The 23,545-nt window shown below is 47.4% G+C and overlaps 1 protein-coding gene across 3 annotated transcripts in view; it reads right to left on the bottom strand.

Moving 5' to 3' along the window:
- Positions 1-15,387: 15,387 nt before the first annotated feature.
- GMEB2 (glucocorticoid modulatory element binding protein 2) overlaps positions 15,388-23,545 on the bottom strand; it is a 374,248-nt gene continuing 366,090 nt past the window's right edge. For all 3 annotated transcript variants that reach the window (XM_069650900.1, XM_069650898.1, XM_069650899.1), the window contains one exon: positions 15,388-18,142. In XM_069650900.1, coding sequence (XP_069507001.1) covers positions 17,502-18,142 — 641 coding nt within the window. In that variant the 3' untranslated portion in view covers positions 15,388-17,501. The remainder of the gene's footprint in view (positions 18,143-23,545) is intronic.

Genomic DNA, 23,545 nt, shown 5'->3' with positions numbered 1-23,545 from the left:
GCCACTTTCCGTTTGGTTTCATGACCACGAAAAACAGACCTGGAATAGGTGCCCTTTCCTCTTGCTGAGGGGGGGGGCCTCTCTCCATGGCCCTTGTTTTTTAACATGAGACAAACCTCTCGGCATAAGATGTGTAGGTGGGATTCAGACTTTTTACCGGAGAAATAGGAAATTGTGGACGTTTGAACTCCAACAAGTGGCCGTATTGGATAGCATCTAGTACCGTCTGTGAACATTGAACGCCACTCGCTCGGATGAAACGCCACCTTCCCTCCTATTTGACTGTCCCTGTGGCAGTCATTATTGTTCTTTGCTTTGATGGCCTCTTTGTGAAGAGGAATATCCCCGTTTTCTTTGACCCTGGTAGTCCTTGTTGCGTTGGGCGGTTTGAAAGGAGTGCCTGCAGCCGTGAGAACAGTAAGTGGATCTGTTGTATCCCTTGTATCCCTTGTTGTCTTGAGAACATGCAAATCTTGTGTTTCCTGAGACTTGAAAAGAATGAAAGGGGCGAAAGGATCTTCTGCCTTGCAGAGCCGTGAGGGACCTTGCTGTATCTGAATCCGCTTTCATGGCCTTCAAAGCTTTGTCGATCTTTTCACCGAAAAGATTCTCACCCTCACAAGGCATGTCCACAACCTTGTGCTCTACTTCCTGCCAGAAATCCATGCAGCGAAGCCAAGCTTGGTGCCTGAGAATCACTGTGTTGTTAAATTGTTTGAAGCCGGTCTCGGCTAGGTCTACAGCAATGTTTATGCTATGGTTCGATGCCTCCTCCCACTCTCGCACCAAAATCACTTTCCTCTGCTGCTTTGGAAGGAGGTCCAATAGTGGGGTTAGACCGTGGTACATGTCGCGGTCATACCTTGCAACGATGGCCAAAGAGTTGGCAGCGTTCATGGTAGTCACTCCTATAGAAAGGACTTTCTTCCCAAAGGCGTCCAACTTGCGGTTATGATTATCCGGTGGAGTGGCACACTTGTGTTGGGTGGAAGCTTTTTGGCTAGCAGCCGCGGACACAACAGATTCCGGTGTTGGTTGTAATGTTAAATACTTTGGAGTGGACTTGGGAGCATTAAAAAAGAAAATCCAAGCAACCTTTTACTGCTGGTACAGTAAATGAGTGTTTCATTGTACAGAGTCCCTCCTGCCATACATGATCTAGTATTGGGATTGAAAAAACAGCCTTTCTCCTTTTCCCCATGTGATCGAACTAGAAGCAATCCTTCTTTTCCTCCTCTGGAGTAAGGCCGAATTCCTGACAGGCCTTAACCATCATGGAATGGAATGCGCTTATGTCATCCGGGGAGATAGTTGGGCCGGACTACCTGGTGCATGCTGGTCTGGGTCTGTATCCCAAGTGTCTGCCCTCCTTGGAAAAGAGGAGACGGTGGAAAGGGTGTCCTGTGGGGCAATATCCTGGTCCGAGTCATCCAGCTCTCCTTCTTCCTGCTCGCTGCGTCGAGGACTAAATGCTGTAGGGGATGGGAGAGGAGATCTAGCCGGGGATTGCCTTCTGGGGCAGGCACCCTGGTCTCATAAGGAATCAGACGTATACCTCTGGCGAGGTTGGAGGGCTTTCCAACGGTGGGACTGATGGAGCCTGAGGCATTGGAAGCCTTGTCCTAGGAGAGATTGCAGAGTGGAGAGTACTTGCATAGACAGCAATGAATGGTGTTTTATGAGAGGATATTGTAGTGGGACAACCCCCACGTCCAGTGATGTGGACAGTGTTTGAGTTGTATGCTGCAGGCTGAAGACAGGAGGTGCCTCAAAGTCAGGTGTAATTTCATGTTGTAGGATCTCTGGTATTATGGTTGGGGACCTTTCTAAAAGAGGTTGTTCCGTAGGCACATTTGTCTGCTTTGATCTGCCCTTGGGAGACAGAACTTTTGTTTCAATTCGGGCTGGATCGGCCCCATAGTGGATTTACGTGTCACCAGGGATTTTTTCTTCGCCGTCGACTTTGTGATCATCGATGGGACAGTAGTTGACAGGGTGAACCAGTCGTCATCGACGGGAGACGAGACTTTGATGGCGGCAATACTGCCGTCGATATTGTCTTTGTCACCGGTAACATCGCCGATGGAGAAGGCGATGGTTTGGATGATGACTTGGATTTGTGTTTCGTAGATTCGTTGCCGGACGAGGAGCTATGGGACGCCGATTAAGAGTGATGTATACCAGTGGACGAAGACTTCTTCGCCGATGAGGATGAGGACGTAGGCCTTGATTTAAATTCTTGCGACAATGCCAAATATTTTTGGGCCAAGTCCTCCGATTTCTGCTGGTGTGAGCCCTTCTACTTACGTCCTTCCAAGCGTGATGTGGAAGCGTCATGAAAAAGGGGAACCTGTGACCCCTAACCACTCGACAGAGGCCTTTTCAGGGGTAATGAAAGCTTGGCCTTATCCTGACTGGAAGATGGCCTAGGCTCACCTGTCCTCTGCTTCTTTGTCAGCAGTTCTTCTGATCTTAATCTTTGGCGCGATGGTGACCTCTTGCCTTAGGGAGTGGCAGCCCTGCCACAGAGTGAAGAGCCGACCTCCGATGCCGGATAGGCTCCCTTGTTTAGCCAACAAATGAGCCGTCTTTCCTGCACTTGAGTGTTTTTTGTGAGAACCCTTGACAAGGAACAAGTTACTTACCTGTAACTGTTGTTCTCCAGTATGGGTCTGGCATGGATTCACATGCTCATGAATATTCCCCGTCGTCAGGCCGGGAATCCTCGGTAAAGATAAAATTAGTATCAGTTTAGTTTCTGATCAGTCTTTCTTAGTAGTAACCAATCACTGGTCTCTGGGTCATACTGCCCCCAGCCAATAACTGCCCTCTCCCTAAGCCCCGCCTCTGGCAGCCATCCTCATATTTGGTAGCACGTAAAGTGGCAGTATGACCAAGTGAAGAGCCGCAGAGGGGTAGGAGGGAGGGTTTGCATGTGAATCCATGCCAGACCCATGCTGGAGAACAACAGTTACAGGTAAGTAACTTGTTCCTTCTCCAGTGTGGGGTCTGTATTGGATTCACATGCTCATGAATATAAGAATACATAGCAGTACACACATGCACAACCACGGGAGGTGGCAAAGGCTCAATATTAAGCATTACATCAAAACTCAACATTAAGCATTTCTTACCTCCTCACCAGGCTCACCTTAAGCGAACAGGTTGCGCAGCACTGCTTGGCCGACCCTGGACTCCTCCCTGGAATCCCGGTCGATGCAGTAGAATCTCGTGAAGGTGTGCGTCGACCTCCACGTAGCAGCCCTGCAGATGTCCAGCAGAGGCACACCAGACAAGAACGCTGTGGTAGTAGCGACCGCTCTGGTCGAATGGATTCTCGGACGGCCGGGCAATGGTCGGTTTGCCAACCGATGACAGTGCATGATGTAGCCGGAGAGCCATCTGGAAATGGAAGCCTTCGAGAGAGCCTTCCCTTGGTTCACAGGTCCAAAGTTCACAAACAGCTGTGATGTCCTCCGAAAACTCTTTGTTCGGTCCACATAGAACTTCAGCGCTCTAGCTACATCCAGCGAGTGCAAAGTCCTCTCGGCCGGCGACGAAGGGGACAGGAAAAAGACTGGTAACACCAAGGGCTCGTTGAGATGGAAGTCCGAAGGCACCTTGGGCATAAAGGATGGGTGCGTCCTCAGCACTACCCTTGTATCGTGAAAGGTCAGGTATGGAGGCTTGCAGGATAGTGCCTGGATCTCTCCCACACGTCGTGTGGAGGTGATGGCCACCAGGAATGCTGTTGTCCACGACAGAAACTTCAACGGGGCCGGATGCAATGGCTCGAATGGCCGACCCATGAGCCTGGTCAGCACCACGTTGAGCTCCCACGCCGGGGCTGGAGCCTTCACCGGCGGGAATGATCGAAACAGTCCTTTCATAAATTCCTTAACCAGGCGATGAGACCACAGGGATGACCGCCCTGTAGTCCTGGTGTATCGGGAAATCGCTGCCAGGTGTATCTTGATTGAAGCATGAGATAGTCCAGCTTTGGCTAGCGACAGAAGGTACGGCAATACTTGAGGGGCCGTAATCCACAGAGGGTTAATCTTCTGTACACGACACCAGACAGAGAACCTCTTCCACTTATGACCGTAGCACTTGAGAGTTGAGGACACGCTGGCCTTCGCAAGAACCTCTCTGCAGTCGGCCGGGATATCGTATCCTCCAAACTATAGTGCTGCAGGAGCCAGGCCTGCAAGTTCAGCGACTCTGGGTTGTGATGAAGAATTGCGCCTCCTTATCTGGAGAGAAGATCTGCATCCGTCGACAGCTTGACTGGTGGGGACGCTGACAAGTCCAGAAGGTCCGGGAACCAGATCTGTCTCGGCCACGCCGATGCGACGAGGATCATTCTGCACCGGGACCTCTTGAGCTGGTTGATGAGTCAGAGCAGCAACGGCAACGGAGGAAACGCATATAGGAACAGGCCGTCCCAGGAGAACGAGAAAGCATCACCCATGCTGCTGGGTTGGGGAAACCTGCTGGCGAACCTCTGGCACTTGGAGTTCGTCGCCGTCGCGAACAGGTCGATCTGGGGTTTTCCCCATCGCTGAAAAAGAGTCGGTCCACTTGATCCTGGCGTAGTTCCCACTCGTGGCACGAGCGCAGCTCTCTGCTGAGTGAGCCGGCGATGGTGTCTTTTAACCCTGCCAGATGAAATGGCACCAGAAACATCCCTTGAGCAACGGCCCAATGCCAAAGGTCCTGGGCTTCCTTGGATAGGGCCGGGGATCTGGTTCCACCCTGCTTCCGGATGTAGAACATCGTGGTGGTGTTGTCGGTGAAGATCCTCACCACCTTGCCCTTGAGGGATGGCAGAAAGGACCTGAGGGCCCAGAACACTGCCCGGAGCTCCAGGATGTTGATGTGGAGCGGCTTCTTCTCCGGGAGCCAAAGGCCTCTCGCGCGAAGACATCATCCCGAGGAGGGACTTGATGGACCTCCCTCTGGCCACGTCTGTGGCCAACAGACGCTGCACCTTGCCTAGGATGGCCTTTGTCCTTTCTTCCGACGGCGAGGCCAGACGTGCCACTGTGTCGAGCTTGGCTCCCAGAAACAGTGCGACTTGAGAGGGGACCAGGTGGGACTTGGGGAAGTTGATGGAGAACCCCAGGTCCGTGAGCAGCTGGACGGTCTTTGCTGTGTTTTCTACGGCGAGCTCCCTTGTCCTTGTGCGGATGAGCCAATCGTCCAGGTAGGGGTAGATGTGGATCCCCTGCAGGCGCAGCTGCGCCGCCACTGGAGCGAGGCACTTGGTGAAAACCCTGGGTGCCGACTTCAATCCGAACAGGAGGGCCTTGAACTGGTAGTGCCACCCTCGGACCACGAACCTGAGGAACTTCCGGTGTCCTTTTAGAATGGGAATGTGAAAGTATGCATCCTCCAAATCCAACAACAACAGGAAATCGCCCTCCCCCAGCTGTCCCAGCACGTGCTGGAGGGTGACCATCCAGAACTTCTGTGCCTTGATGTACTTGTTCAATCGTCGCAGGTCTAGGATGGGTCGCCACCCTCCTGTCTTCTTTTTCACGAGGAAGTACCTTGAGTATACTCCGGAGCCCCGGAGTCTCTTTGGGACAAGCTCGATGGCACCTTTCTTGAGCATCGCCCTTACCTCCAACAGTAGTTGAGGGACGTGTTTTTCTTTCCTGGCCACGGTGAGGAATGCAGGGGCACTTTTTTAGAAATTCAAGGGCTTGCCCCTGGGCTAGGGTGTCCAGCACCCAACGGTCGGTGGAGATGGACTCCCACACGCTGACGAACTTCGCCAGCCGGCCTCCCACCCTGGTGCTTCGGTGGGGGCCCGACGCCTCTGTCGGTTCAATCTTGCTTGGAGGACGCCTTGCCGCTTTGGCCCTGCGACGACGGCGGGATATGCCCGACTTGCTTCGTCCTCTATAGGCTTCCTGCGACGAGGAGCGGGCCGCTTGGCGCTACGTAGAGGAGCCACTGCCGAACCCCTTGGAGGCACCCTGCTTCCCTCCGGAGCTCCGAACGGACGGCCTTCGTTGCTGGAGAACTCCTAGGGCCTTACCTGTCTCCATGTCTGCCTTGATGGCTTGGAGGGACTCATCCACAGTTTTCCCAAACAGGTTGTTCCCGTCGAATGGCATGTCCAAAACCATGGCTTGTACGTCCTGACGGAAATCCGTCGCCTTGAGCCACCCTCATCGTCTGAGGCAAACGCTGTTGCCTAGCTGGCGGAAACCGGTGTCGGCAATGTCCGTTGCCACCGTTATGGCGTGGTCCGATGCCACCTCACCTTCCTGCAAGATCTCCAGGGCCTCAGCCCTCTTGTCGTCGGGTAGGAAGTCCAACAGGGGGGCGATCTTGTACCATAACTCTGTGTCGTAGCGGGCCATGATCGTGAGGGCGTTGGCCGCCTTAATCGTTGTTGCCGCCGACGAGATAACTCGTCGTCCCATTGCATCCAGCTTCTTTCCTTCGCCGTCCGGCGGGGAAGTTGACGTTGCGGCCGATGCCCCCCCCGCTTTCTTCTTGGCCGCCGCTGAGACGACCGAGTCAGGGGTCGGTTGCGCCCTAAGGCACAAAGGTGCCGCGTCGGGGACCCGGTACTTCTTCTCGTACCGATCCCTCTTGGCAGGCGTCGTAGACTGGTTCTTGAGAAGGGTGAGACCCTCGTCCCAGATGTCATCCAGCAGAGGCACGGCGAGGACTGTCTTCCTCTTGGCCTCGCGCCGTTGGTAAAGGAAACCTTCCTTCTTCTCTTTGAGGCAGAGCTGAAAAAGCTCAGATGCCCTGGCGATCATAGAGTGGAAAGACCCAATCTCGTCGGGCGCGGAGGCCCGGGCTGGAGGCGATGGGACCACCGTCCCATCGTCGCTGCCGCCGTCGTCATCCGTACCCGTCGTGGCCGTGTCCGTTCCCGTGTCATCCCCAGGTACGGGGGACGTGGGCAAAGGCTGAGCAGGCCGCGAAGGCTGAAAAGGTGGGGCTGGATGGGTCCGTCTTCTCTTGTTTAGGGGACTTCCCAATGGGCCTGGCTCTGGCTCCTCCGTCGGTGGTAGGGGCAATCTCGTCCTTATCTCCGAACATAAGGATTGTATTGCCAACAAAATGGCCGCTGAGTTGTCCTGCGGCTTCGGAAGCGACGGGTGCGACTGTTGACTAGGAACCTCACCGGCGCTGCCGTCGCTCTCGTCGTCCCCTTTGTCGGGATCCCTCCCGTGGGACCGGGCCTCTTCGACGCCCTCGTCGAGGCCCTCCACGACTTCAACCAGTTATTCCTCGGAGGCTGTGTCCGTGTCCACAATGGCCACCGGCTCCCCCCTCTTTTTCCGCTGAGGTCTTCACGGGGGTCTTCTCGATGGGCCTGAAAGAGGCTTCCCTCTGCGGTGGCAGGGAAACTCTGGACCCCGAGGTCGCCTCCACTGGTGTAGCCTCCTCAGGCTGCGCCAGGGCTGCCGCAACTTCCTCGATAGAGGCCTTGGCTGGGTGAATCAAGGCCTTCACCACCTTCTGCGTGCGTGTGGCCTTCACCTTGTGGGGAGGGTCACTGCCTCGGTCCCCCTCAGCTGGATCCTTCGAGATCGACCAGGACCTCTCCAGAAGCTTTGCCGGGTTCCCGGCCTTCCTCTTCCCTGAGACAGAGCGTTGGCTCGTGGTTGATGGCGCTGGAGAGGATGCGCCCTGCCTAGCAGCCGAGGAGCCTGACCGTTCGGCGCTCCTGGTGCCCGCGGACCTGCGATGCTTTGCCTTCTGTTGGGCCCCCGTCGCCGGGGGCGCCCTCACAGGACTTAGAAGACTGCTCGGACTTCTTCTTCTCCTTCTCACCTGACGGGCTCTTTCCTTCCAGCCAGTTGGAGAGACGAAGGTGTCGGTCCTTGATGGTCCGTTCCGACATGTTCCCGCAAAACGCACAGTCCCATGAAGGCAGTAGAGACATTTCGAGTGCTTGTCCTCCTTGAACACATTCTGCAGCTGGCATCCAGGGCAAACCCTGAAAAGCTTTCCGGGCGTCGAGCTTCCTTTCTCCTGGGCCATGTCCGGGTAGGCCGCAGAAACTTCTGGACTCCTCCAAGAAGCGTAACTCGATGAAAACTTCACCCTTGAGGGGCATAGAAAATCCGAAACGGGTCCTCGTTGATCGGATGTAGACACGGTGGAGCTTGAGGCTCTATTTGACCGAAAAATGAGAAAATGTCTTTGAAAAAGCGCGAAAGCGCAGCAAAAAACTCGAGAGCTAAACACGAGGACTCCCAACACTTGAGCGTGCGGTAAAAATCTGAGGATGGCTGCCAGAGGCGGGGCTTGGGGAGAGAGCAGTCATTGGCTGGGGGCAGTATGACCCAGAGACCTGTGATTGGTTACTACTAAGAAAGACAGATCAGAAACGAAACTGATACTGATTTTTTCTTCACCGAGGATTCCCGGCCTGACGACGGGGAATATTCATGAGCATGTGAATCCATGCCAGACCCCATGCTGGAGAAATATAGAAATCTTAGGCCGAATGATTAGGGTGCAAACAGCAAAGGCACTTTTAATGCCTGTCTCCCTCATATACATTCTTGAGGCCACAGGTCTCATATGACCTGAACAAAGATTTCTTCGGACCCGAGGATTCCATAATGGGACCGGAAACATGCTTTTTCTTTGTCGAAAGATTGGAAACAGCGTAAGCTGAAGTGAAGAAAAAGCTTTCTCACAAAAAGAAGAATTCTCTCAGGAGAGAACACGAGGTAATCCCAACGGTTTGGAAAACGGTTGAAATCTGAGGGGAAGCTGCGAAGGCGGAGCTATAAACAACATCTTATTGGTGCTGCCCAAAGCACCCATAATGATGTCGATGGGACACTAAAGGTGTCAAAGTGTTCCATAGGAAAACTACTATATTAAAGTTACCAGGGTTTCCCCAGCCCGACGGCAGGGAATATTCACAGCATGCGAATCCATGAAAGATCCAATACTGGAGGAATTTTAAGATGGCAACCGCACTACTGAGTGTGGCAGTGCAGGAGAAGAAGTTTGTTCCTATGCAGAGGCTTCTGAGAATGAGAGACACGTACCGGTATGGCGGAGAAGAGGAGTTTGTTGAGGCAGAGGAAAAAACACAGTGCACAATTAGGATGAGCCGTGGAGATGCTGGGAGCTGCAGAGTTCCTGGGCGCTTGACAGCTCGAAGAGGCAGAGTTCTCCAGACTGGGAACTGTAAGGAAGCAGGTGTGCGACTGAGGAGCTGTGAAGGAAGCTGGAAGGACGTCTGCACGATCTTGAGTGGGAAGCAAGAGGCAGAGTGTGGGGCAAAGCTTGAACAAACATCATCACAGAAAGATATACCGAGCCAAAAGTGGTATATGCAGTTCTGGTGATACAGAGGTACTGTGAAATGCATAAGTCGTCCTGGCAAGGAAAAGATACCAGGCAAATTAAACCACAAGAGAAGCACTGGCAGCAGAGTATATCAGGCAAGTGAAACCACAAGAAAGGTCCAGGCAGAAGAGTAAACCAGGCAGTTGGAATTGCACAAAGTGGTCTGGCAGGGGAGTATACCAGGAGTATAATTTGTTGTAGGGAACTTTTTGGGGTAAATCACTCTTAGACCTCCGCGACTTAAGATCTATGCACCAAATTCGGTGGTGTTGCAATGGTGTGTGCAGGAGAACCGAGACAAAGAGTTCCCCCACTCCGATTGTAAAAAGAACTCGGGGGGCTGCACACATCTCTTAATTGCGCCACAAATGTATTTCAAAGTTTTGGACACTTAGTCATAAAGAAAATAAATTTATTGATGGCCCTTATTGATAACACGTGTTTCGGCACACTCCTAGTGCCTTCCTCAGATCAGGGCAATGTCTGTTTACTAAGTATTAATGATACAACATACAATTGGAAATTTAGCAAATAGAAAATCATAAACGTTACAATTATAAAGGAGCACAAAGCATATTGAATTCATGTTTCGCAAATTCCCCAAAACAAAAAATAAAAATACATGTCAAATTGAGACATTCATTTATAAACATAAGCAACATGTAAACCAAACCAAAGTAGTTGACACATACCAGTCAGAAGTCGAAAAATCATTTGGAGGAGTGTGGAGGTGGGAGTGAGGGGTAGTTGAAAATATAAGAAAAATAAAAAAAAAAAAAAAAAGAGAAATGGGAATATTTGAGTCAATAGTCGAAATCACGGAGTTGCATTGATTAACTTATTGGAAAGATCCCAAATGGGTAAATCTAGCTTACCCATCCACTGTTTTGATCGCTACAAATAACGTGATTGGTGACTGAGTCCCATCAGACTCCAAACGTTTTCTAAAGGAACCGAAGTGAAACATCCGAGTCACTGCGCTGTATTCATACATTATTGTTCTATTCAAACATATATTCGTGTGTACAAATTCCTCAAGTACGTATTTCGCCTGACATTAACATTGGTTTCCCTTCAAGATATCTAAACTAGCTCCCATTCCACTGTAGCGTTTCCGCACGGCAGTGCGATTTGAACGGTCTTCATGTTGTTACCCAAGTAAAATCCCATTTTATCATTGTGTGCATTAACGATAAAGAGCTTATGCGGGTAAAGATATCAACTGAAGTTTTGAACGCGGACCCTTGTGTTGATTGGTGCGTTATTGTGTGGGCTTAGCAGACCCTTAGGGCTTACCTGACAAGTTCAATATTAGTGCATCACGCGTCGGGTTCCTAAGATGGCGGACGCCATTCCATGTTATTTGTATATAAGATGTTACCATGGTAGTGGTATTTGGTCCTACTTCTGTTTCCGTGCTATGAAAGCTGTCGGGCATGTTTTAGTGGTGAGGACCTAATTATCTATGGCAAGTTTGTGCGTGTTCTTATGCCATTTTAAATTAAAGTGAAATCAGTCCTAAGCTGGAGTGTGTGCTCCATTAATTATGGTCTCTCTCCAAACTTATTACATATGGATCTAGTCCGATATCACACCCCGAGGAGTGTTATCTCCTCCAGGTGCATGCTGGGAGAAGTAGTCCCTCTGAATTTCTACAACAGGGCGGGCCTGGGGATAACACCCGCAAACCTTCTTACTTTTAAGTATCGTCTTGGGAGGCAAGTCTATTCCTACATCGAACATAAAAACCCCATATATTAAGGGTACATCATGCCAATCTAGGGTTTGAAGATGATTCAATTGAACATATAGAATTTTATATAGTGCCTATTGTGAGTACCTAGTTATTACGGATAACAGCTTAAGTCTCATCTGGGAGATAAGTCCAGTCCTACATTGAACTTGGATGCACCATATGTTAGGGTACCTACACGTCTACACATCTATATAGTGTGACCAATTCGATTGGTTGCAAGTAGTCTCTGTATTTTGGCCTGCTTCTCAGGCGCTTATCTCCATTTTTTATAAAAAATATGACATTTCCTTGTCTGTGTTGAGGCCGTTTTCTACACTTCTGAAGAAATTGATGAGTTTGGCCTCCTCCTGACGTAACAATAGTTCCTGGTTGCCTCCTCTGCATCCCAATGTCACTTTTTTGAGCCCGATAAATTTGATGTGTTGTTTGTTATCCATCTGGTGGACGCGCTGCCAGTGGTCCGCTAGAGGTAAATTCTTGTCCTGGCTTCCAATCACTGCCAGGTGTTCCCTGATCCTGAAGCGGAGTTCACGAATCGTACTGCCAATATAGATTTTCTTGCAAGTGCAGATGATAGCATATATAACATGCTTACTTTTGCAGTTTATCTGTTCTCGTATCTTGATTTGAGGTCCATTGCCTGCCTTAAAAATGTTTGTCATAGGTGTGGCATATTTGCACATTGTACATGTGCCACTTTCTAAAGCCTGGGCTGGATTCTTTTAGCCAGGTCCCAGTTGTCTCCTCCTTTCTTCTGGTAGTAATGACGGGCTGAGGCTCTGTTTCAGGGTTTTGGCTCGTCTATAGATCAATGACGGGTGGTCATGTATATAAGACCCAATGTGAGGGTCCAATTTAAGTAAGTGCCAGTATTTTCTAAGAGATCTCTTGATAACATAGTTGTTTGCGCAGTATGTAGTAATGAATCGCACCTTGTCTGACGGATTAGGTTTCACCTGTTGCGTCAGGGTCTGTGTCCTCGGGATTTTTTGTGCTTTGTTATAGGCAGTTTCAATACTCTTCCTTGGATAACCCCTGGCTTGAAATCTCCTGGACAAAGTTTCACATTCTTCATTAAAGTAAGATAGTTCATTACAGTTCCTCTTGGCCCTAATGTACTCCCCTTTAGGGATATTCCTGATTACCGGTTCATAGTTGCAACTCGTTGCATATAATGTGGAGTTTACTTCTGTCTCTTTCCGATATGTTCTGGTTTTGAGATGTTCTCCCGACACATAAACATTCAGGTCCAAGAAATTGATGTCTGTCTTACTGCTAATTCCTGTGAACTCAATGCCTAGCTGGTTATTGTTGATTTGGAGTCTGAACGTTTCCAGCTCCTGTGGTGTGCCATTCCATACTAACAAGACGTCATCAATGTACCGGGTCCATTTGATGACGTGTCTGTTATACGCCTCTTAGGAACCCGACGCGTGATGCAGTAATATTGAACTTGTCAGGTAAGCCCTAGGGGTCTGCTAAGCCCACACAATAACGCACCAATCAACACAAGGGTCCGCGTTCAAAACTTCAGTTGATATCTTCACCCGCATAAGTTCTTTATCGTTAATGCACACAATGATAAAATGTGATTTTACTTGGGTAACAACATGAAGACCGTTCAAATCGCACTGCCGTGCGGAAACGCTACAGTGGAATGGGAGCCAGTTTAGATATCTTGAAGGGAAACCAATGTTAATGTCAGGCGAAATACGTACTTGAGGAAATTGTACACACGAATATATGTTTGAATAGAACAATAATGTATGAATACAGCGCAGTGACTCGGATGTTTCACTTCGGTTCCTTTAGAAAACGTTTGGAGTCTGATGGGACTCAGTCACCAATCACGTTATTTGTAGCGGTCAAAACAGTGGATGGGTAAGCTAGATTTACCCATTTGGGATCTTTCCAATAAGTTAATCAATGCAACTCCGTGATTTCGACTATTGACTCAAATATTCCCATTTCTCTTTTTTTTTCTTATATTTTCAACTACCCCTCACTCCCACCTCCACACTCCTCCAAATGATTTTTCGACTTCTGACTGGTATGTGTCAACTACTTTGGTTTGGTTTACATGTTGCTTATGTTTATAAATCAATGTCTCAATTTGTCATGTATTTTTATTTTTTGTTTTGGGGAATTTGCGAAACATATGAATTCAATATGCTTTGTGCTCCTTTATAATTGTAACGTTTATGATTTTCTATTTGCTAAATTTCCAATTGTATGTTGTATCATTAATACTTAGTAAACAGACATTGCCCTGATCTGAGGAAGGCACTAGGAGTGTGCCGAAACACGTGTTATCAATAAGTGCCATCAATAAATTTATTTTCTTTATGACTAAGTGTCCAAAACTTTGAAATACATTTGTGGCGCAATTAAGAGATGTGTGCAGCCCCCGAGTATACCAGGAGAGTTGCAAAGCTACAAGAAATACTACAAGGGAACAGTGTTTGCTTGATAAAATAGACACTTGTGTTAAAGAAAGACTGTTGCAGAACCTCTTGCCTAACAGGAACATTGTGAATCCAGGAAAATTGCCATCTATTTCAAATCCAGGGGAAGGGAATCACACTCTGGGCCCAAGGCCTTTCCCCTTGGAGAACATTTTAGTTGGAGTTATAATTGTCAGTTGTGAAAACTTTTTTGCCAATATCAGGCTGAAGACATTTTCCTGCACACATTATTGTTTTGTTTATAGTGTGAGGGTCAGGATAGGACGTTTTGGACACAAGGGTGGCTTTTCAGTTATTGACATCCTGACAGGTACTATGTTTTTGGGTTTTAGGTAGGGAAACTCCTCTTTGGCATAGGGTGAGAGCCATTTTCCCGACCCATTTTGATTTAAATTAAAAAGTCTTTAACCAAAAACCTGACAACCGTGTGTCTGGCTTTCATTTCTGTCCAGTCACAAGACCCTTAGATGGGAGCAGCGTGGGAGACTGGGCGGAAAGCCCATGAAACCCAAGAAGGGTTTATTTTCAGGTAACTCAAAACCTAGGCGTTTGAATTGGTTTTATTTCCCTCCTTTATTATTTTGGCCCATCCTGTGTTAATAACCCAATGAATATAACCTTTAACTATATTTGTGTTTTCGGCACACTTCCTGATCCCTGTCTTTTGTGGAAGTGGCAATTTGTGGACCTGACAAATGAATGGATATCTTATGTTGGCTCTTGGTGAGGTTTGTTTTTTCAGTTTTCAATGTTGTTGGTTGTTTTGATATTTAGGAAAAGTTGCATTTGTATTTCTAGATTACATCGCTGAAACTCATAAAAATGTTCTACAACACCCCCCTCATGTCCGCACCACCCCTCAACAAGGATATGCGTAGGCATTGAAGACTAATCTTGATGAAGAGTTCAAAACATTTTAGACTGAACAAATTAATTTAATAAGAAATGTACATATAAACGGAATATCAAAACCTGGATGCAAGTAATCTTAATGTTAAACAAATTAATAATAGTCACCTAGCGTTGTATTCATAAGCAATATATGTTCAAATTGGGAATAGCATTTTAGAATCTTATCCAGCATAGGTTTATAAAGACCATGTCACTGTCTTGTTGTTAACCACTACTTCAGATCCTCAATCTAACCCTTCTGACTTCGCCCCTCCACATTAATGTATATAGTTGGCATTGTGAAGTGTTATTTTTATGTTCTATACAGAATGGTGATGGGATTTCTGCTTACTAGAACATGGGCACAAACAATTAACGCACAATGAGGTTGCATAAGCACTAAAATACAAGGGAGAAAGAAGATTTTTTCAAGAATGCTAAAGCCCCAATTTCTGTTACTTTTTAAGATCACTCGTGGTCTCTCCATGCCTGCCACATTGAGGCTTTTGTTAGTAACTGCCTGATGGCTTTTCTCATCTGAAATGAACTTTGGCTCAGGCTACTACATCAGTAAAGGACTTTAGACTGAAACAGATTTGGTTTTCTTAGTGATGCACTGCTCCCAACAATAAATAATTTCCAACACTAGGGACCTGCATCACTAATGGCACAGAAGGAACAATTCAGCTCTTTGGCTGGATAACGAAATCTTATTTTACCTTGTTTTCTCAGCCAATATGCAGGACATAAAGTAAAGAGGGATGCTGTGGAGGAAATAGCAGTTCAGATGGACAAAATACTTTGCCATCACCATGGACTCTACAGTCGCCTTTGCATCCAAGAATGATCAGAGCAGAACAAACAAGGGCATTTGATTGGATATGACAAAAACACAATCCACTCAAGCATTAATCCTGAAAACAGCAAGGGTTAATATTTACGGTCTTGATTTATTTTTGTGCAACTGCAGTTTTTTGGCAACCTGTGCAGAGAGAAAGCTTGAATTTGAAAGATGAAAGTAAATGGACAGAGAAACCATGAGCACTCAGATCACAGTAGAGGAAGATTGCAAAGCAGGACTTGGGTAAAACAAAAGATGCCTTGATTGAGCTTGGTTACATATCTTTCTGCCAGTCATGAACCTCTTCAAAGTGCAGTGCTCATGTGACGAAACTCCCGGATCAGATTTCCAATCTACCCACACAACCATATCCCTCCTTCATAGCCTACGTTCCAAACTATCTTACCCAAAGGCCACCTGACTTTCCTCTGCTACACTCCTTTACAGGCCAGCCGCCTGTTCCATAGTGCTATATATTAAGATCGTATCTCAGAACCAATTTAGTCCCACCCTGTTGGGACCCAATGTCAACATATAACTACATGACTACATAGGTGTGACCAGTGCAGCACCCAGTTGTCATGCTTAGCTAACAGTCAGCCCCCTACCCTGTTCTGCGCAGCTTGCAACTTAGTCTTATGGTGTCATGTCCAGTTGTCAATCATGCACCACAATGCTGTTACTAGCTATCAAGCCAGCCTCGAGTTGCTGGCACCCAGGTGTTAACATAACATTACCTTGCTATGATTATCTCTAAAAGCAGTGCTAAAGGGCTGTGACCAGCAAGTAATTTGGCCCCATGCTGTAATGAGCAGTTGAAAAATCAAATGGGTGTCCGGCTCTGACATCTGGACCACACTGCCATATTGAAGTTTCATCCTGCAAAGTAGTACACTGCTTCTCAAAAGCCTTTCCCGATCCATTTCTATGTCAGTTCTTCGATTCACATAAGCAGTATTTAAACACAAATGGTGCCTTTCCAAGGCCAAAAGCATAAACCAAATGAACAGAAACAATGTGTAAACAGCATCAATACAGTAACTATTCCACAAAGTTGGGAGTCGATGTTTTTTGCTCCCACTATGCATCTTAGCATGCAGTTTGCCTCTCTGCCCTTATTTCAGCCCGAACGCCTGCCTTCTGTGCCCGCTCCATGGCCTACAGTCCTCCTCCACCTTATGCTGGAGCCTGCCCTGTTATCAGCTCAGGGCCTGCTTTCTTGTCCTTGGCTTATCCTGGAGCCTGCCCTGCTGTCCACCCTTTAACCTGGAGTCCTCCCTACTGGCTTTTATTTTTCCTGCAGCATGCCTTTTAGGGCTCGCCTTATATGGGAGAGTGGCTTCATAGTCTTATCGCCTTAACATGAAGTTTGCCTTTCATGACCTGTTTTCCCTAAACATTGCTGATGGTCAGCCTTTCTTGTTCAATTATGTGCCCAACTCGGAGGCTTTCTTTCCCCAGATCACTTTCTCACCCTCCCCTCATGCACTCCATTTTCTCTAGTCTTGACATCACATTGTCAACTCTTCCCCATTTTTCAGCAGCGCTCAACCCTGCGTTCTTTCTCGCACCCTTGTCATGCACCTCATGCTTGATGCCGGCTTAAGCACTTTTCAATTTCCCATCCACGGCACTTTGCTACCCATCACAGGCACGTCCCGTTTCCTCCTTTCCGTCATGGTAAATCTATCAACACAGTTTACCACTCCTTGCTACCAACTGCAGCCGAAACCATGATAACTCAATGCTCCTTACAAAGTCCATGTTAAGGCATCACGAACATTTGCTAACACACAGTTCTCACTTTCATCTTCTTTCTGTTCCATGTTTGTCTTTACCTCATGTTACCTATGTCCCCTCTTTTCTATTTAAATATGGCCTCATCTGAAGGCATGGAGAGGCAGGACACAGAGCTAGAAAGCCAGCAACACTCCAAAATGAGGTTGGTTGGTGGAGGAAATGTTGAAAGTAGTCTTGTTTTCACAAGCTTCTGTGCGCTAAACTTGTTCCTTTTATAGCACTGTCCTTTCTCTTTGGTTCATCTTCCCTGTTCCCTAGTTTTGTCTTTTCACCTGAAAGGCTGGCTTTTCGTGGTTCCTTGGTAGGACAGCAACAGCTCAGTGCAGACAAAGGGCAGCTCCGACCTTGCTGGTCCTGGAGGAAGAGGTTTCTGTGCAAGTCCTGGTAGTAATCTGCCCCAGTTTTATTTCTGTTCATGCTCCTCTGCCAGGGTGGTCACTTCGTACGTGGTGGTGTGCTCATCCACCGATGTAACACCGTCTATGGCACTGCACGGCACGGCCACGATGGTACTCCCCGCAGGAGCAAGCTGTGCCATATTCTGGAGGGTGCTCCCAAGTCCTGACAGGTTGAGAAGCTGATAGGGACTCACCACTTTGAGAATCGTGCTTCCATCCTGCATTGCTGCTGTGCTGAGGACTGTCAGATTGGAGGAATCAGGGTGGAACTCTAATGTGTTGGGGAAGTTTGAGCCCGACGCCGCCAGTACTGTGTATCCGCCCATTAAGGGGGAAGCTGGTGAGCTGACCTGACTGCAGCCCTTGCTGAGCATAGATGAAGAAATGCCAGACACCATTTTACTGAAAGGGATATTGCCAATCTGAGAAAGTGGAACAGCCTGTGCCACAGTGAACTGTGCAGACTGGTTGGAGAGCTGGGAGGTGATTGCTGCAGGTCCAGAAGTGGCCCTGGTGAGCCGGGGTCTTTTAGCAGGCGGTGGCATGCTCACTGGCGTCAATGTCATGAGTACATTGTTCAGGTGCTGGGATTTGTTTTTCAGTTCTTTAGCCCGTCTTCGGTGTTCGTCACATTGCTGTTCAAGTGCTGCAAAGAGAAAACCAAGAGTCAACCAACAGTTCAGAGTGAAGGCAAATGTAGCAAAGAGGTGGGTGAGGGGAAAAAGTAAAGTTAGCCAACATTGTAACTCATGTAGCACGTGCAGTTCGTTACAAATGGATTGTCAAGGAAAAGCATGGTCGATTAATCATTGTCCTAACACAAAGGCCTTGGAAGCCAAAGGCTGAAATCCAGACATTGGTGGCTTGACACCTTCACTCTCAAGTCGGTCCGAATTTCTCTGCATGAGCACTGACTTATTTTAAGGTCAGGACCGAGTTAAGAAGATGGAGGGTTGGGCATAATAAACAGAGAGGTTGAAGGATTAAGAATACATTAACAACTGTAGTGAGTGCCCTTTACTTATTCATACCTCTGTCAGTTCAATATCAGGTTCAAAGGTCAACAGTCAAAAGGAAGATGACCTACAGTGAGACTGCTAAAGTTTGACCAGTCCAAAGGTTGAGCTGGCAACATTGTGCCTTTACATTTTCAGGCAACATGTATGAATGGCGCCAGAGAGACTACACCTTTACTTACTTTTTACTGCTCACGTGTGCTTTTCTCACCTGCCAGATCTGATGAGGAAGGGAGGAAAGCTTATGGATCCACAGACGCTACCATTGACAGTGGAAGAGGAGGCAATACGAGGTGGAAGGTCTAAAATAAGGTGCTGCTGTATTGGTTATTTATTTATAGTTCTCTTTTGATCACAAAAGAAGGTTTAAGTTACTTACCTCTAACTATTGTTCTCCAGCATGGGTTTGGCATGGATTCACATGCTCATGAATTTTCCCTGTTGTCAGGCTGGAAATCCTCAGTAAAAGAAAAAACAGTTTCACTTTCACTTTAAGTAGTAGAAGATGCAAGCAACTCTACAGAAAGAGGTAAGTTCTCTTAGGCTTTGTACAGTACCTTTAGAAATGAAGAAAAGATGCAGCAGATGACTCCTGTTCCAGTGCAGCTCTGCAGATCTCACTGTTCCTGGGCCTCAATCGTGGGGACAAGAGGGAGGACGTTGGGGGACTCCTGCACTGCACTGGGACGGTCAAAACGGTCAAAACATGCAACCGGTAAACTTCACTTTCATGGCTGTTCAGTGTTTCAGCTCCTCGCGTCTACCGCAAATAGCAACACTGCGGTTCCTGGCTGTCGAGATGGAGCTTCCTTGCTTCTGGGTTCCCACACTCTGTTGAGGGGGCTCAGGCTCGGTCAGTCCTGCTTCCTGGGAGACCAGAGGATCTTCCTGGAGCTCTAGACCAGCTTAAAAGCAACACACACAATTTGTTCCTCTCCCTGGCTACACGGTTTCCAGCAGCAACTCTGTGGAAATTCAACTAGCTCTGAGATGGATGTCCAGGTAGCTTACTTTGGAGTTGATTGGTCCCACCAACTCAAAGGGAGAAGTCGTCCTTGAAGGGGCTTCTCTGTCGATACAAATTTGGAGTTTCAGCACAGCAGCAGGGCTTCACCGGGCAAACCAACGGTCCAGGAGTTGCAGGAGGCGTCCTCTTCAAGTTCTTCTTCGGTTCCTTCGTCCAGTGGTCGACTTTGTCGTCCAAGCCAAAGGCCTTGCCTTTTATTCAGTTCTCTCCCATTCATTTGAGCCTAGCTGTCGGTCACCCAGCAGGGTGGCTGTCCTTGCCGGACCGTCAGCCGGCCAATCACCACAAAGTGCATTTGGGTCGCCTAAGAGACTAAGCACAAGGAGTTTCGGGCACCTACCTCACTTCCTGCCTACCCCAGACACCCTGGAGCCAGATACAGGCTTCACTTGTGAATCCCACCAAAGGCAAAGCGAACAATGGGACCAAACCTAGTTTGCCGCGCAGAGTAAATCTCAAAAAGGACCTTTCTACAAAGAAATGGTGAAATAAGAAGACCAGGGCCATTTTGACAAAGACACACCACGGTAGTTAAAACGAAACCACTGCCACCAGCCATTCAGTGAGGAAAGGATAACATACAATATGTAACATGAGAATCTAGACAAAGGGGATACTAGGTAACCCCTCCAGCACCCTATTGTAAGACAGTGTGTGCTGGGTCTAGAAAGTTACAAATGTAAGTAAAGTCAATTTCACTTTACTGCTCTTGTAAACAGTAGTTTAACCAAGAGAAGGTATGCAAACCTTTGGGAAATCTGAGAGACTTCCCTGTGTCACTGCACTTAAGGTGCTGTGTGACACAATGTAAAAGATGATGCCTATGGAGTTTGTCAGTCTCCATAACCATAAGAAACACAGTGTTCAAATCACATCCAAATACATGAGAAAGTGGGAAAAAGGGTCTCACTCTCTCCAGGTTAAAAAAATCAAGTCCTCAAAATCCAGCAAAGTTGCTGGGGGTCTCTATGGTGGAGGGAAATAGCACATTTTCGGGGAATTCTCCCTAACACCAAGCAATTACCGACCCATAGCACTGTTGGATGTTGTGGGGAAGGTATTCGCTTTGTTCGTACTGAAGTCCTTGGGCAAGTGGAGTAAAGAAGCTAATCATCGGGACATCTGGCAGAATGGGTTTATAAAGGGAGTGGGGACCTCCTTCAGCATCTTTGTGATCAATATTTTTAAGGCCCAAGCACAGCGTAAGAAAGGGAAAAAAAATCTACGCCGCTTTTATTGATCTCACTGAGGTCTTTGATACTGTCAACCGCCAAAGGCTATGGGCTAAAATGAAGCAGTGGGGCTGTTCACCCAACATTCTAGAGCCCATTCAAGATCTATATTCAGGCACATCGATACAGATTAGATTGGATGGATTGGGCGGTTATCAAAAGCCATTAAAACCAACAAAGGGCTGAAGCAAGGCTGCCCCCTCGCCCCGGCTCTATTCAACATGTTCATCTCGGACATAGATACAGCATTTGACAATATAAGATGCTTCGCCCCAAATATTGGAGGGGTAAAAATAGGCTGTTTGCTCTACGCTGACGACGTGGTCTTATTGGATCAGTCTCTGATAGGGCTGCAACGTCAATTGGAGGCTCTTCGTAATTACATTGAGCTGAATGGCTTAAAAATCAATCTGGCTACCTCAAGAATTATGGTCTTTGGCAATAATTCAGGAGTGAACAGGAAAAGACCTAACATATGGCATCTGGAATGGAAAATCATTCCACAAGTCACAGCATTCACCTATCTGGGGGTATGCCTAAACACAAGTATGATAGACAGAACTAGGCTTGATGCTTTAAAATCTAAAGCTGTCACTCTTGTCAACCAAGGGCGATTGTTGATGAAGATACTGTGGTTTTACGATGAGACCCCTTACTGATTTTTATCGGATGAAAGCACTTCCCATACTAACTTACAGTGCTTTAACTGTCTTTTCTTTTCGCCTCCAAAACTGGTATGTTATTGAAGGAATCTTCTGGAAAAGAGTGCTGAGAACCCCAGTGGGCATACCAATTCAAGCCCTATGTATGGAATTGGGTCTAACGGCTATGAAAACCATTGTCAACTGGAAGTCTAACGCTCTATAGAAAATGTATTATTGCATTGACAGCGGAGGATTTGCCGTGCTAAAAGAAGCGATAACGAACAAGACTGAAGTAACACTATCTGAATGGTAATCCACATGTCAAGCAATCATTGTCGATTTGGAAGAAACTGTTCAAACTCTAAAGGAGAATCCAGATAAAATAAAGCGGAAACTATATGTCAATGAATGGATTGCTACTCAAAAAGCAAGACATGGTTTGAAACTTTTCGGCAGACCATGTCCTGACTCAAGGAAGCTGAATATGCTACCAAAATATCTCTATCAATTTCCAAAAACCGCTTTTAGGGACTACTACTTCAGATTACATCTGCTGCCTACTGGTGAGATTCTTAGTGTCAGTACAAATGATATCACTAAACCTGCTTGCAGATTGTGCCAGTCAGAGGGCATCCTTGAGTCACTACATAATTTGGTATTATTTTTCCCGTCAATGAAAGATAAACGACTACAACTCATGACAGAATTCACCAAGAACTATGTCGGAAGGTCAGTATAGGACTGGTGGTTGGAACTATTTAGAGGCAACCATATTCCACTCATTTTAGCATTGGTGAAACTGCTGATTGAAATCTTCTCAAGAATCAAGATAGGCTCAAGTTAGGGAAGAGTGGTTAACAAAGTTACAAAGGAAGAGACTGGAACAAGGCCTGGATGATTTGGGAACTAACCCAGTGCTTGTTGGATTTTTCCTTTTTGACCATCTTCTTTTCTCTTCCTTTCACTTGGTCTTTTCTTCTTTGCTTTTTCATACTTTCTGTTTTTTTATTGGACACATCAATTGTCATTTGATGATTTTAAAGGTTTAAGCAAGGCAAAAGGTTTTTCTTTTTGGTTGAACCAAATAAAGCCGTTATTAATAAAAAAAAAGAAAATAGTTTAATCAAGAAACCTTGTGTGTAAGAGTTTATTTGAATACTTGTCACTATGAATCTGTGTAACTCCCCTACTGCTCACATTGACCCCTCTTGAGATAAGCCTGGGTGCTCAACCACACTACCAACCTGTGTAGTACAGACTTATACCAAAGGTTGGGTTCCTGTTGCCAGTAAGTCAAGGTTGTTGTAGTGCACCCAAAAGGTACTATTCCAAATCTTGCAGAACATCGACGCCAAACACGTCACTGTGTTGAGTCGGGCACCTAGAAACAGCGTGTCCTGAGATGGCATCAAGCAAAATTTTGGATAGTTTATGGAGAGCCCCAACTCCGTCAGCAGATGTATGGTCTTCGATGTGTGTTCGCCCCCGCCAGAGCATGTGAGCGGGAACACACCAGCCAGTCGTCCAGGTAGGGGTATAGCCAGTCGTCCAGGTAGGGGTATACGTGGATTCTTTGTAAACGAATCTGTGCCACCACCGGCACCAGGAACTTCGTAAATACTGTAGTGCAGATTTCATGCCAAAAGGCAGAGCCTTGAACTGGTAAAGCTGACATTGAACTACGAACTGTAGGAACTTGCAGTGTTTCTTGTGAATGGGGATGTGGAAGTAGGCGTCCTCCAGATCCAACAAAGTCAGAAAATCTCCTTGCTCCAGTTGGCTGAGCACATGTTGCAACGTGACCATCCAGAACCTTTGGGACTTCAAGTACTTGTTGAGACGAAGATCTAGGATCGTCCTCCACCCCCCTGTTTTCTTTCGAACCAGAATGTATCTGGTGTATACTCCGGAGCCCCAGAGACGCTGGGGGACGGGTTCTATTGCCCCCTTCTGTAACATGGTCCGCACCTCATGCAGAAGCTGTGGTCCATGTTGTTCTTGTCACTAAATCAGCAGAATACGAGGACACCAGCGTTGGAACTTCAAGTTGTGCCTCTGTCTGAGAGTGTTCAGCACCCATCTGTCTGTGGTGATCTTCTCCCACGTGCCGACGAACTTTGCCAGCCAGCC

This window comes from Ambystoma mexicanum, chromosome 3p (assembly GCF_040938575.1).
Source record: "Ambystoma mexicanum isolate Mex_15411 chromosome 3p, UKY_AmexF1_1, whole genome shotgun sequence".
NCBI lineage: Eukaryota > Metazoa > Chordata > Amphibia > Caudata > Ambystomatidae > Ambystoma > Ambystoma mexicanum.
Note: the sequence above shows the minus strand (reverse complement) of the source record. Positions and strands in the feature narration are given on the sequence as shown.